Below are 15,465 nucleotides of genomic sequence, written 5' to 3'. Positions count from 1 at the left end.
CATACCTTTTTGTGGAGAATAAACAGATTTCACAGCTTGCGGGGATTGAGATAGGAAAAATTGTTCTTCCTTACTAATTTGAGTTTGCCAGTTAGCACAATGAATTTCAGCTGATTCTTCAGAGCTAGAACATTAGCCAATGAATATTGACTCTGCCTGGTGTCTGGGTTTCATCTGATACACACTCTGCTGGGGTGGCCTGATTAATGAGTCTGTTCTGCATGATCGCCGCACCTCTGCCATTGCTCCTGCCTGAATTGGCTATGACATAGGGAGCATCACAGAACCAAAGCATGGTTCTCAGAGGGCACTGGGTCCAGATGCAGGGGGTACCAGTGGTGGCTGCAGGTATTTTCAAGAAAATAGACTTGCTGGCATAATGAGCAGTACATCTCTTGTTCTCTAAAACAGGATCATTTCTATCCCAGGCCTTGCTTTGCTCCAGGACATCAACCTCACTCCAGGGAGGAGAGGCCCAGGTCCCTGTGGGAATGTAGACTTTGCTTCTGGGAGATTCCACAGGCAGAGAGTAGATTCCTTTTTTTCAGAAGATGTGTCTTACCGTGTTTCCTTTCATATTCCGCACAGTGACAGTTGGACAGGCTCCATGAGCATCATGGATGCCCCTCTGTGGTCCACGAAGTCACCTTGGAGAGGGCAGAACTGGCCGTGCTGGTTCCTGGTGTGCACATGCTTCGTGAGGCTGAGATTGAATCAAAGACCGAAAGCACGGCATGCTTATGTAACTCCGAAGCACAAGGGACTTTCACCTAAAGAGGATATACATTCCAGTGGAAAGCACACCACGTTACTGAGTTGTTCCCAAAAACTTGATCTGTGGTCTCCACTTCCCGAGGATGGGGAAAGTGGCCAGAGCCCCTTCGTGCTGTGCCCAGGCTGCCTGTAGCCAGAGGCAGAGGGATCCGGCCTGCTCCCATGTCTCTGCTGTTCTATGGGCATATTTCTCACACCCTGTTCTGCTATTAAAAATAAAATGAGGCACACGTCACGTGTCTCAGACTGCAAGACCCATTTCCTTCTAATAAGCGTCTTGTTTCCTGGGCTTTCCTTACCCTGGAAAGATGAAATCTCTAGAGGCTCCCATTATGGATTTCTAGTTTTGTACTTTTTTTCCCCTCCTCTCTGCTACTTTGAAAGAAAACGAAGTTAGTGAGCTCTGTCTACCTCTGCAGATACAGACACACAGACCCTCCCCCCACACACACCACACACACACAGAGCAGATATTCTTTTTTTTTTTTAAATAATTTACTGCTAGTTTCTTTTTTTTTTTTTAAGAGTTATCAATTTTACTGATTTTTTTCCCAGAGCTCCAGCTTTTTTTTCTGGCCGTGCTGCACGGCATATGGGATCTTAGTTCCCCGACCGGGGATCGAACCCACGCCCCCTGCACTGGAAGTGTGGAGTCTTAACCACTGGACTGCCAGGGAAGTCCCCCTGGGAGCAGATATTCTTTGTAAACAGAGAAGAGTGGCTTTGTCCCACTTACTTGGGGGCCATAGAAAACAGAACTCAGAGCTGAGATGTACCTGCCCCATCCCATCCTGTCCTGGGCTAGAGCAGGGCCAGCCTGGAGACTGCAGACAGGTAAACCATGGGGGTTTGAGGCCTCAAGGGAGCATGTTCCTTCAAGCAGGGCAGTTCTTGGAAGACCCCTGTGTGAGGTCTGATTTACCAAATCCAGTAGCCCAGGGGTGAGGCAACCCTAGGCATAACCCAGGCAGCAAGGTGAGGGCCGGGAGGCATACCCACCAAGGCCCTCATTTCCAGGTCAAGTTCTCAAACATCCCCAACCAGCCCTCTCTGGAGTGACCAGTGTAAGGATACAGGCTCTTTTGCCAGTAAGATCTAGGGCATGCAGGGGACCACAGGAGCGAGGCCAGGCCCTGTCAACAGAAGGGGACCATCCTTCGGAGTGATACCATCAGCCCAGAGAGTTCAGGATTGAGTCAGAGGAATGGGAAGAGGAGATGGTACCTCAGGAGAGAAGTGGTCCAGAGAACAAGGGACAGGGCTCAGCCTGAAGCTGACCACCAGGCCGGCCCACCTGGGACTCCAGCCTCTTCTGGGACCCCAGGCAGGGCCCTTGTCATCATCTGACATTTTCTGCTGTTGCACGGTTTGTGTCAGCCCTGATGTACAAAACCCTATCACAGAGGCTGGAAGGAGATCCAACCCAACCCAGTTTTCAGATGGGGACATTGAGGCTGAGGGAGAGGCCTGCCCTGGTCACAGGGCAGAGCTAGATGGACTTCCTTGTAGGCTGACTCCCGTCTCAGGAGACCTCCCTCTGTATCCTCCTGCCCTTTGCGTCGAGACTTGGGCTGAGTGAGGCGTGGTCTCTGCCCCAGTGTCCTTGAGCACTGTGTGACGTGATCTCAAGCTGAGCCGTGGCTCTAAGCTCTTTTAGGGCCACCTGGTACCTGGTAGGAAAACATATGGCTGCTTTAGGTAATATTGGGCATGGTTGCATTGATGAGAAAATTCTCAAAATGCAGACAAACCTCTTAATTCAGAATTTGGAAAGGGCTAAAATGTTTTCTATATCATCAATGGGAAAAAGAGGGGTGTTCGAACAGCAGATCAATAGGGTGTGAAAGAGAACACAGGTTTCCTGTTCTTCTCTTAAACACTCTAACGATGTCCACAGATCCTTAGAAAGGGGCTTAAAGGACCTTAAGGATTCTCTTGGCCAACCCAGCTCATTTACACATGAACAACCGAGGCCTCAGTATTTGGCTGCAGACCTAATGAGCTAACACGCCTGGCTGGGAGGCCGGGGTCTTGACTCCCAGGCTGCTTGCCTCACACATTTATTCACGTAGCGCGTTCAGAGCGCTGAATTAGTACCGATAATGAATCTGCTGCTAATACCTGATGCTTATTTGTTCAGACTCATCGTGCATTGAACAGCTGTCCGTCTAGCGCCTCCTTCAGGGCGTAGGTGGGAACATACCGCCGTGAATGAAATGTATGAGGAGCTCGCAGCTCCGCGAAGCCGTGATTTCTGCACCATGATTTCATCCTATTTCTAGTTGGCACGTGCGAGGTGTCACGTGGGAGGAGTAAATGACCTGCTGAACAGTCGGCAGTGAGGGAACTTGGCTGTGGTGAGCAAAGGTGTTTTTGTGAAATATGCTGCCCTCATCTTGGTCTCGGAGGACCGATACGATTTGGGCAGGTAAAGAGGATTGCAAGGTATTTCAGGCGGAAGCACTTGATGGTAGAGTGTAGAGGGCTGAAAAACAACCCCCAAAGGTATCGGATTCCCATCCCTGGAACTTGTAAATGTCACCTTGGAAAAAGGGTCTTTGCAGATGTCTTTAAATGAAGGATCCTGGGATGGGGAGATTATCCTGGATTATACGGTGGTCCCTAAATGCAATCACAAGTGTCCTTGTAAGTGGGAGGCAGAGGGACATCACAGACAGAAGACGAGAAGGTGATGTGATCACAGAGCAGCTAGCTCTTGGAGTGAGGCGGCCACTAGCCAAGGAAGTAAGCTTGTAGGAAGAGGCAGGAAAAGAATCTTCCTTGGCTCCTCTGGAGGAGTGCGGGTCTGTCCCCACCTTGATTTTGCCCAGTGATACTGATTGGAGAGTTTTGGCCTCCAGACCGTGAGAGAATAACTTTCTATTATTTAAGCCACCACGTTTGTATGATTGATTACAGCAGCCCCAGGAAATTAATACAAATAGGAAAGGGAAAGCCTACTCGGGTAAGGGTTCAATGTGTTTGCTGGGAGGATAGTCAGATATTTAGAAGTGGTAACTACAGTTGACCCTTCATGGATGCTGAACCCATGGATTCGAGGGCCGGCTGCCCTGCCGATACCAAGGGACGACTGTAAAGGGTTAGGGCCAGCATCTTGCATTAGTTTGAAGAGTTCCTGCAAATTTCTGCCTGGATCTTATCTTCCCACCTGGAGTGAGGGGCTCTGGAGGGGAGCCACGATGTCCGGCAGATTTCTCTGCAGTCCTAACTCCCGTGCTCCTTAGCTATAGGCAGCCGCTGCTTGTTGAATGGCCTGATGAATGCTGGCGGCTGCCGTAGCTGGGCTCACACTGGGTTTATTGATGACAAATCAAAGCTGTCTGGAGCTCAGAGACAATTGATGTACCTCTCATCCGCAGACTGTGATCTCCAATCGAATTCCCATGAGCTACCTCGCAGGGGTGTGATGTGTTAGGACATGCTCAGCCAACCCAGGATGAACAGGCGGCGGCGGCAGAGGTGGGGCTCTGGAGGGAGGCACTCTGGGTGGAAAGCAGAGCAACTCTGGTTGGGGTGAGAGGATGGGCGTTTCCCTGCTGGGTGAAATGGCCTTCTTGCTGGCAGAGTCAAATTCTCTGCCAGCCCCAGAGAATGTGATTAAAGATGGTTCTGGGGCTCTTAATGACACTCTTATTGATCTGAGGTTGTTTATGGCCATAAAACAGCTGTAAATTAGAGGAATGAAATATAACCAGCAGGGTACTTAACTCCTGTCCTCCTAGGAGGTTGAGAAAGCTTTCGGCACAGCTCCTGCGGCAGCAGGGAGCTGAAATGTAAGTCTGCAAAGGGGAATCTCATTCTCCTTTCCTCCTGACAGTCCAAGCCAGTAGCTGTCTTCTCACCGCTGAAACCTAATCGTCATCCTTGTTGGGAAAGTGTCGGCTAACACAATTCCCAGCTGGGACCACCGTTTAATTGTTTACCGGCTTCTGTGTGTTAGATGCTCAGGGCCAGTTATCTCCTCCTTCCAAAGCTGTTCTTCTGTTTTTATCCCCCTTCCCTCCCTTTCCTTTACTCCCATCTCCTTTTCTCTCCCTCTTTTTTTTCTTCCTTTCTTTTGTTCCTCTTTTGGCCACCCTTTTTATCAGATTAAAGAGTTTTGACACATCACTATTTGTAAAGCAGCTAGAAGTTTCCAACAATCGCCAACCATTTCAATGCAGTAGACCACACCTTGTGACATTGGACTTTCTTTGCTTTCCCCTTGTAGAGATCCGAGAGGCCTTTCGGGTTCTGGACCGAGACGGCAATGGCTTCATCTCCAAGCAGGAGCTGGGAATGGCCATGCGCTCGTTGGGGTACATGCCGAGTGAGGTGGAACTGGCCATCATAATGCAGCGCCTGGACATGGACGGTGAGACCCGGGCCTGCAGCGTCCCCCCACTGGGATGAGCCTGGACTCATCAGGGAGATCTTGGGTTTAAGGGCCCTTGCACTTGGAGTCGAAAGACTTTGATTCATGTCTTGGTTTACCTTTGAGGAGTGGAAACTTGAACTAGATCAGGGTTTTTCAAACCACATTCCGTAGACCTCTAGGGGTCTGCAGAAGTGGTTCTGGGGCCTCTAGAGGGAGCAGGGTGAGGAAGGGGGCCTGGCTGATGGAGCACTGAGAAGGGTTTTGTTTTGCTTTCAGAACAGCTTTGTTGAGAAAGAATTCACACACCATGAAATTCACCCACGTAACTTATGCAATTCAATGGCTTTGAGTGTATTCACAGATTTGGGCAACCAATGGCATAATCAATTTTAGAACATTTTCACCATCCAAAAGGAAACCCTGTACCTCTTATTCATCACCTCCCCATCCCTCTATCCCCCACCAAGTCCTAGGCAACCACTCATCTCCTTTCTGTCTCTATGGACTGACCTCTTCTGGCTGTTTCATGTAAATGGAATCATGTAATACACAGTCCTTCGTGACGGGCTTCTTTCACTTGGCATAATATTTGCAGGGGTCATCCATATTGTAGCACGTATCACTACTTCGTTGCTTTTTATGGCCAAATCATATTCCATCATTTGGCTATAACAGTTCTTTTCTCTGTCTTACATACTGGGTTTCTACATACAATCACATTGAGGAAAAGGGTCTCACTGTATTTAAACAGTTCTGAAAGATGACGGCATTTGATGATCCTTAAGATTCTTTCCTGCTCTAAAACTGGCTGTGACCTTCCTGCCTTGGCTGAAGGTCCAGGAAGGAGCCTCCTTATTTTGTTGTTTTCAACACACACTCTCCCCCTCTGAAAAGCAGCTTGATTCCAGGTGTAAAGGTTCAGAGTGGGGGGCTGTGGGGACTCGGGTATACTCACGAAGTAGAGACCAAGTAGAAGGAAACATAGGAGGGGGCAGGATGTCTTTGGGAGAGATAGATGAAGACCCTGGTAGGGAGATGTTTGCTTGGCCTGCAGACTAATTGCAAGAACGTGGCCGTGTCCTGTTACCCTGCTGGATTTGTTGGAAGGATGATAATAAGTATGACCGTATGGTGAATGGACCCCAGTGCCAACCACCAAGTGCAGCTGTGGGCATGTATTTGCTGGTTCAGGAAAGAGATATTTTATCGGCGATGTTCAGTTGTATGTGGAGTGCCAACCCTGTCCTTACAGCCTCGACGGATTGTGGCTCACTGGGTCTTTGCAGGCCTGAGTCGACCTTGCTTTGTGTGTAGAGGTATTTCTGACAACCTGGGGCAAAGCACATGTTGTGTATGTCCATGAATTCCCATCATCACTTCAGAGATACATTTCCAGAAAAAAAGAAAAAAAAGAGTTTCTTCCTTAAAAGAAACTCTCCCACAACTTGTAAAATAAAACATGGTCAACTGGACTAAAAGCAAATGGAATTAGCAACGTTTAGTCAAAATGATCTGGGGCTATCGTGGGAGAGTCACTCCTCTGAGATTTAAGGGTCTTCGTCCAGGTCCATCCTTGTTCTTTGTATATTCATTCATCAGACCCTGGCTCATGGGGAATTTTTACATTTTTTTTCAAATCATCCCTGATTCCACCGGGACTTGGGAGTCCCCAGGGGATCTCGTGTTGATGGTGCTGTCCAACGGGCCCGTCAGGACTCAGGCATCCATATATAGGGGTTACAGTTTAAGAGACTTCAGGTGTCACCAGTTTATTTGCAACATCATACTTAGGGACCAGTGCCGAGGGTGGAACTTCCAAGCAAAGCGTGTAGAGAATTGCTATTAGTTCCTTTAACAGAAGCCAAAGTCATTGGCCTTTTTCATGGTGAGCCCATCAGGTGAAAACACTGCTATTTACCTTTTTTAAAAAATTTTCTTTTTATTTATTTATTTTTTGGCTGCACTGGGTCTTTGTTGCTGTGTGCGGGCTTTCTCTAATTGCGGCGAGAAGGGGCTACTCTTTGTTGCGGTGCGCGGGCTTCTCATTGTGGTGCCTTCTCTTGTTGCAGAGCACGGGCTGTAGGCACGCAGGCTCAGTAGTTGTGTCTTGCGGGCTCTAGAGCTCAGGCTCAGTAGTTGTGGCACACGAGCTTAGCTGCTCTGCGGCATGTGGGGTCTTCCCGGACCAGGGTTCAAACCCACAGCTTCCTCAAAGTTTTGTTGCCTCCAAAAGAGTCAGCGTACAACAAATGCAAACAATGTAGCAGAGTAGGCTAAAAGAATTGCTTTTGCAACATATCAAATGCTTAAGTGTGAAAAGAGCTGAGGGAAAAAAAATGCCCAAGCTGAGACTGAGGTGTGTGTTTTTACATGTTTTGCAAATGATGCTGGTAAGTAAAATTTCTGGGGTCCTGAGTTCTGGATATGGATGGATTGTCTGTTTTTCAGTGTCCTTCTCTTAATGGGGCCTTTTGAGCTGTTCTTTTAAAAAAAAAAAAAAAAGTCAGGTTCTAATTATATCCTTCCTCCCCAGCTTCTGTAACTGGGGATTCTCTGCAGAGATTTGGCCCTACCTAATTAAGCTTCTCTTTGGCGTGAAACTTGTAGAATGACAGAGGTTTTTATGGTGAAATGCCACACACACACACACACACACAAGCGTTTGGGCCAGAACTTAGGATTCTTTGCTGTAAGATGACCACGCCTCCTGGCCCGCAGATCCTGGTCCTGGTATCCAGGGGCGGCAGGAAGATGGCGGTGCCTGCCTGCATCCCAGCTGGCTGTGATTAGCAGCAGGTCTGGCCCACATACTGATCTTTTCTTTCTGGGGTCCCTGTTGGTTTGCCCGACGGTGAGGTCATAGCTTCGGCACGAGGCCCAGATGGAATTAGCCTGAGTCTGTGCAACCTTAGTCTCTCCATGAGGCTTTCATTAGGTGGTTCCTTGGGAGTGGGGTGCCTTGCCGGCTCTGCGTGTAACAGTAACCTCCCTGGATTAGGGAGCTCAGTGGGGTTTCCTGGACACAGAGCCAGCAGGAGCCTGACGGTACCAGTGTGTGTGGAGCTGGTTTTCCAGAGGGTGGAATGGAAGACAGGCAGTAGGGTCTGGAATTGCTCACCTGGCCGTGGCCCATTTGCCTTCAGTGCTGGGAATGAGCTGTGTGTGTGTACCGCCTAGGCCAAACTACTCCAAGTTAGATAAACAGAAAACCCAAACTTCTGCCCAATGGCGCAGTGCTTGCTTTATGGCCCATGACTGCAAATGTCCTTTCAGCCTCTGCAGCTGATATGACTTTTGTCCTGACACCAGTTGGGGACCAAGATTCACTTTTCCTGGATGCTTTATGCCAGGATCTCACCTTCAGCCCAGTTTCTGGAAGCCTGCAGTCCTCTCCGTCAGGCTCCTGGAGGCATTTAAGCCCAGTGCCCTAAGACACTCCTGGCATTGGGAAATCAATTTCTCTCCAATGCATCGCAGTACCAGTTATGTACCATCCTTGGAGGAATTGATCAAATAGTCACTCCCCCGCCACCGAAACTATCTACAAAGCTTAAAACTTTTACATTAGAAACAGGTTGAGAAAGAGACTGTGGGCTCTGCCATGCCCCCTCTGCTCCCATCAGCTCTGTAGCTCCCATGATAGCTCCTGGGGCCCCTCAGAGCTTCCTGTACTGTTCACTGGGGGATAAGGGCTTGGTATCTTCAAGACCAAAGGGATATTTTTGACTCTTTTCTACATTTTAATGGTTTCACAAACCACACCACTGTGGCCATCTGGAGTGAATCCAGCCAGCTTTGCAAGTAATTTCCTGAAACCATCAAACCATCAAACCAGGAGATGCTTTCGGCAGCCAATGGCCTCTGCATGGGTCCCACTCACATTTCTTAACGCAGCCCTCTCCTTTCCAAGCGGCCCTCACCTCTCGTTCACTCAAGGAACAAAACAAATGCAGCCCTTGCCCTCTGCATCCGTGATTTTCCTTCTACCCCTCAGAGAGGCAGAATCTCGTGAAATTCCAATGAATCTGGGGTTTTGAAATGAATTCTTATCTCTCAACAGGTTTGTAGGGCTTTTATTTCTTTTTTTTTTTTTTTTAAGGTTCACCACTGTCTGGATGGTGAGTATGATTCAGCTTAGTTCCATTTAAAAAGGATTTATCTGGTGTCCATTATGTGTGGATTTGCTTAATTTTATGGTTGGCAAGATGCACTTTCGGTTCACTTTGAGGCAAACCACTAGCTGCAAAGAACGAAATTATGGCCAGAGTCACATGAAAAAGTTAGCAGTGTCTCCATTTTTAGCCTGTGTATTGATCCTTTGCTGGTTAGTCATATAATTATGACTTTGCTGTTTTCATTTGTGATCTTCTAGAAGACAGAAAAGTATAAGCTTAATTCCAAGTACAGCTCACCTCCACTTCACATTCAAACACTAATTTGGATGCTCTGAAACTGGCCTAGGTCTATTGTGTGAGCTCAAACACACACTTCTTTTATTTATTTATTTAGAAGTATAGTTGATTTACAAGGTCATGTTATTTTCAGGTGTACAGCAATGTGATTCAGTTATGCATATATATATATATATACACACACACACACACACACACACACACACACACACTTTTCAGGATTCTTTTCCATTATAGGTTATAACAGATATTGAGTATAGTTCCCTGTGCTATGCAGTAGGTCCTTGTTGCTTATCTGTTTTGTGTATAGTACTATGTATATGTTAATCCCAAACTCCTAATTTATCTCTACCCTTCCTTTCCCCTTTGGTAACCATAAGTTAGCTTTCTAAGTCTGTGAGTCTATTTCTGTTCTGTAAATAATTTCATTTGTATCATTTTTTTAGATTCTTCCTGTAAGTGACATTATATGATATTTGTCTTTCTCTGACTTACTTCACTTAGTATGATCATCTCTAGGTCCATCCATGTTGCTGCAAATGGCGTTACTTCATTCTTTTTTATGGCTGAGTAGTATTCCATTGTCTATATACACTTTTTTTCTGTATGTGAGGGAAGATGCTCACCCACAGACTCCGTGAAGTGGGACCATCTGAGGGAAGAAGCTGGAGCTTTTTAGCATTAAGCACAGGTTCCTGAACTTGAGTGCACATCAAAGAAAAAAAAAAAAGAGGAAACGTGCTAAACAAACAGACCAGTAGAGTCAAAAACCCCAGGGTGGGGCACAGGAACCTGCATCCTTTAACAAGGCTGAGCAAGAAGGTCTGAGGAGGAATAAATGCCTAAAAAGCAAATAAGGATTTTTTTCCGCTGGGGATTTGATGAAGAAAGAACAGTCTGTGGTCAGTCAGTCCTGCCTAAAAGCTGGAGGCCCTCCCAGTGCTTGCACATGCTGGGGCCTTGGCTTCCTCCCTCCTCCAGCTGTGGCCCAGGGGCTTGCAGAATCGCCATCACCTGGGAGCTTGCTTAAAATGCTGACTCTCAGGCCCACCCCAGACCTGCTGATTCAGAGCCTGCATTTTACCAAGACTCATGTGCACAGTCAAGTTTGAGAGGTATTAGTCTAGGGCACACCATCAGAAACAGGAAGCAAACCCAAATGTGTTTCCTCATTTGAGGACCTCTCCCATGCAGTTGCAGCCCTTCCCTAATCTCCTGCCGGTACCTCAAGGCAAAGATTTGTAACTAAAAGCTGGAAGTAATTCACAAAGCCAAAGTTTTGGTGAAGGTCAATCAGGAAAATCTCTCTCCATCTGTTTGCATTTGTGAATAAGCATGATTGGCATCAAACTATTTCATATTTCATTCTATGTTAGGGAATTACTGCTGAATGTATTTCGACCTTATTACGGTAAGTCTTCACTGGGTAATGATAATGATAAGTAATACTTATGTAATGCTTGCCATGCTCCCAATAATAACTTTGAGTATGATAGTACTGGCTAACACATCAGAGTCTTCACCATGAGCTGCTGTTCTAGCGCTTTACGTATTAACTTATTTAGTCCTCACAACAGCCATAGGTACTAATATGATCCTCATTTTATACATGAGAATAATGAAAGACCGAAGTTTCAAGTTACTTGCCCATGTCACGCTACTAGTAAGAGCCCTATGCATTTAAGATCTTAACCACACATCTTGTAGATATGTTGTTATTCTTTTTGTGATTTAATGGACGTAGATCACTCAGGGTGACAACGGGACATTGAAGCAGTGACTTAACAGGGCACAGGCACACATGCATACACATACCAGAGTCATGATGTCACGTAGATATTTCAAACCTATATGTGAGTGTTCTGGTTATCAGTTACCATTCCAGGTAGTCTCCTGCTGTCAACTTTGGTTGGATGATAAACTCCAGCTACTCTCCAGGTTATCCTTGCATGAGTCAAGCCCGACCCTAAAGCAGAATTTGTGAAATGAAGATGTGTGAGCTACTGGATTTCTTGTTGCTTTAGCGAGGGGTGTCCTTTAGGGCCTTTTGGGATATATAGTGATAGTGGATGTTTGCGGAAAATCCACTCCGACTTTCCTATTACCCTAGGCAGCTCCTGACAGGAAGGGTCTGCCATCTCAATTGTATTGACAGTTGCTCACACTGAACCCAAGTTTCCGCTAAAGACCAAACTGTTGAAGCCACTTCCAGCTACTCAGTCCAGCATACTAAAAACAGTATTTCTGGCCCTTAGGCTCATTTCATTAAGAGCGTCCTCAGCCAATATTATATTCTGTCTCCCTTGTTTTAACACCCTGGAACCCATTGCTACACCTCTCCCCCCAGTTTACAATGAGATAAATTAGCAACATCTTGTGACTGTGTCCTTCTCCCATTAGCAGACTTGGAACTTCTCCTGGGATGTGCTGATCTGATTCTAGTCATGGGTTTAGTGGCAGTGAAACTTGGTAGAAGTAGATCTTGAAAATGGGCATCTCTGTTCAAGGCAACTGCCTCATCTATGTTTATTTCCAGTCTTCAGGGTCACCAGGCTCTTCAAGCTGATCTTGTCTGACCTAAGGGACGTATCAGAGAGGACACCAAGGAGACTTGGCCATTCAATTTTCTGAATCCATGCAGAGGTCCCCACTCTAAGTCTCAGGTCCCACTTCTTTCCAACCAGTGCCCTAAATTTCACATAAGAGACTTGATGAGTCTGTGACTTCAACTTAATAATTCTTTGACCACCCAATTAAATTTGGAGTCTTCCCTTCAGTTGTAAGAAATAAGTGATTATCTGGGACTACCCTAGAAGCACTCTGGTTGTCTGACCGTAACCTGAGCTGAGAGTTTCAAGACCTGAGCTTGTTAGAAGCAGCCTTGTTGTCATAATTGCTATTGTAAAAGTCAAACATAGTAGCTACATGAGTCTTCAAAAGCCTTGCTTCAATAATTATTTTATCCCAAGAAACCACAGATGACATTTAGTTAATTATGATGCCAGTCATGCCGTAGGTAACAGTATGCCATTTTTCATTAGCAAGGAGGTCAGCACTTCATTTAAGATCATAGATAAGCAGGCCAATCTCAGAATCCCACTTGAGTAGTTTGTTTTCTCCTGATACCACATACTGTGTCATCGAGAAAACAGAAGTCATCCTGGATTCCTAGGAGGGAAAGTATTTTGTGAAATGTAAGAACCTGCTGAAATTCTTCATACATAAATAATATTTCTCTTAGGCAGAATTTACCAAAAGGAATATATGAAAATGCCCATCTCAGAACACCCAGACCAGTATCGAGTATTATTTAACAAATCATTACTAATATGATTGGTGAAAAACGGGGACTTAGTTTTTACTCATAAGTGAGATGATATATTTTTCATATGTTGATTGGTTATCTATTTTTTTTCCTTTTTGCAGATTGTCTTTTTTTTTTTTTTTTGGTCTGTTTCAGTAAGGACAGGCTAAATTATGCTATAGTGATAAATAATCCCCCCAAATGTCAGTGGCTTAATACTACAAAGTAGAACGTCTCACCCAGGCTATATGTCCATTGGGGGCTGGCTGGGAGTTTCCTCTTAGTCATCCTCACTCAGGAATCCTGGCAGAGGGAGACTTCTGTCTGTACTTCCATGATAGCTGTGGCAAGGGAAAGAGACTGAGTGAAGCACTTAGTGATTCTTAAAGTTTTTGTCGCTTCTCTTCTCATCTCATTGGATAGAGCAAGTCATGTGGCTGTGCCTCATATCAAGGGCTGTTGGGAAGTTGAATCTGACTCCGTGACCACAAGGGTATGAACGGGAAATGTTTGAACAACACTAATGATGACTTATGGATTTTAGGCTTTTTCTTTTTTCATTAGAATGTTACATTCATTGCATAATTTTATTTCAGGAAAAATTTTTAGAAATACTATGAATAGGGGCAAAAATGATTATTACACATGATTTTACACATTCCTTTAGACTTGATCAAGTACATAAAACTAAGTAACAGAATTTGAATGACATTGAATGTGCATGTATATGAGTGTGTGTGAGTGTGTGTGTGTGTGTAATATAAATTTTGTTCCTTTGAAAAGAGAATACTCTTCTTTCGAAGTGATTCTGGAATGTTAGCAAACATGACTGTGTATTAGGCCACAAAGACAACCTAATTAAATTCCAAAGGACAAATATTACAGGTACATTCTTTGACTACAATGCAGTAAACCAGAAATTAATAACAAACTTTTGAATAAGAATCCCACCCGCTTGGAAATGTGAAAATGAAAAACCAAAAATCTTTCAATTTAATTAACAGATCCAAGAGCTGATTCTTTGGGGAAAAAAATGCAATAAATTGACAAATAAAGCATATTTATTTAAGAATTAAAGAGAGTTATCACTAAACTAAACTAGAAATGAAAAAAATATGGAAGAGTTTTAAAAAGAATACTTGATACAATTTTATGTGAATACATTTGAACATCTACATGAAATGGAGATTTTTGGAAAAATATAAGTAATTGAAACTGATTCAAGCTGAAATAAGTAGTCTAAATCAGAAGTTGCATACTTGCAGCCTACCAGCCAAATTCAGCTCTTAGCCATGTTTTATTTGTCTCACACATCATTTTATAAAGCAGAAAATCTCATATTAAAAATCTGCATTTTTCCCTCTTAAAATATGGGAGAATTTGACAAGTCTGGACCTGCATTCCTTCACTGCAATAATTTGGTGGAGTTGAGTAGCTATCCTCTCTAGGCAGGGCAAATGCCATAGTCTCCACCAGTCCCTATTGTCTTACACCTGCCTGTTCTCTTTTGATGGACTAGCTTAGGCCCTATGGACATGGGAGTTTGTGACTCTGCCTAAATCGACCAGTGAGTGATGAGGGCCTCTTTCACTGCTGAAGCAATCAATTTTTCATTTCCTTTCATTTTAATTGTAAGGTGTTTTTGTTTTGATTTTCTGTTTTGGTTTATGTATTGCTTATTTTTTGTCATTTCTAGCAACTTCAGTAGATTACTTATTTTAATTTAATTCCTCGTTATTTAATAATTAAGGCAACTAGGACAATAAATTTGCCACTGAGAAGACTTTAGTAATCTCTCCAAAATTTTGATAGATAGTTTTGTTTCATTCTTCTCTATATAATATTTTATTATAGTTTTTACTTCCCTCTGCTCCCCTACAGTTTTTTTAGGGGAAGTGTTTTGTAGTTTCCAAGTCACTGGGATTCTAAATTTCTAGTTTACATTTAAATTTTCTATTTTCGTTGCCCATTGGAAAATAAATATGACCTGCTATTTGCTAGGATTTTCTTTGCAAGCAAGAATAAGATGAACTTTTGTGAAGGTATTTCCTCTATGGTATAGGCTTTTACATATGCATAGAAGTTATCTTGATATTACGTATATCCCTTCCACCTGTATTTTTGGTTATTTTATCTGAGATAAATTACTGTGATGTGTCAAAGTCTCCCACTGCTGTTACCTTGCTTCCTCGGTGTACTTCCAACTGTTTTTATTTTAATTTTTAATGCACTGTCTGCCCTCATAGTGGATTTTACCTTTTATCAATGTAAATGTTCTTGAAACGCTTTTGAGTTATGCTTTTGCTTTCTGTTGATTTTTACCACATAACCTTTTTGCCTGTGTTTGCATAACATTTATTGTTATGTGTGGTCATTGGGGAACATTCACAATTATTCAGCTTCTTCCAGGAACACAGTGCACTGCACTCCTGCCCTTTCTGTGTGATTTTGTTAGGTGTATAAAGCAATTTGTGCCACTACGTTTTAATTTTTAATTATTCTGAGAGCCTTTTTATGGGCAAGCTTAACCTATCGTTTATTTCAGAATTTTTCAGTTGGGTCTTAATTCTGTTATTTTGTTTTATGCTGGTTTCCAT

At 44.3% G+C, this 15,465-nt stretch overlaps 1 protein-coding gene across 8 annotated transcripts in view; it reads left to right on the top strand.

Annotated features, from left to right (window-relative positions):
- The window catches only part of CALN1 (calneuron 1), a 469,972-nt gene that overhangs the window by 230,544 nt on the left and 223,963 nt on the right, over nucleotides 1-15,465 (top strand). For all 8 annotated transcript variants that reach the window (XM_060285810.1, XM_060285813.1, XM_060285811.1 and 5 more), the window contains one exon: nucleotides 5,006-5,149. In XM_060285810.1, coding sequence (XP_060141793.1) covers nucleotides 5,006-5,149 — 144 coding nt within the window. The remainder of the gene's footprint in view (nucleotides 1-5,005; nucleotides 5,150-15,465) is intronic.

The sequence above is a fragment of the Globicephala melas genome, chromosome 15 (assembly GCF_963455315.2).
Source record: "Globicephala melas chromosome 15, mGloMel1.2, whole genome shotgun sequence".
Classification (NCBI taxonomy): domain Eukaryota; kingdom Metazoa; phylum Chordata; class Mammalia; order Artiodactyla; family Delphinidae; genus Globicephala; species Globicephala melas.
The sequence above is the reverse complement of the archived record's forward strand: the minus strand, read 5'-3'. Positions and strand labels throughout refer to the sequence as shown.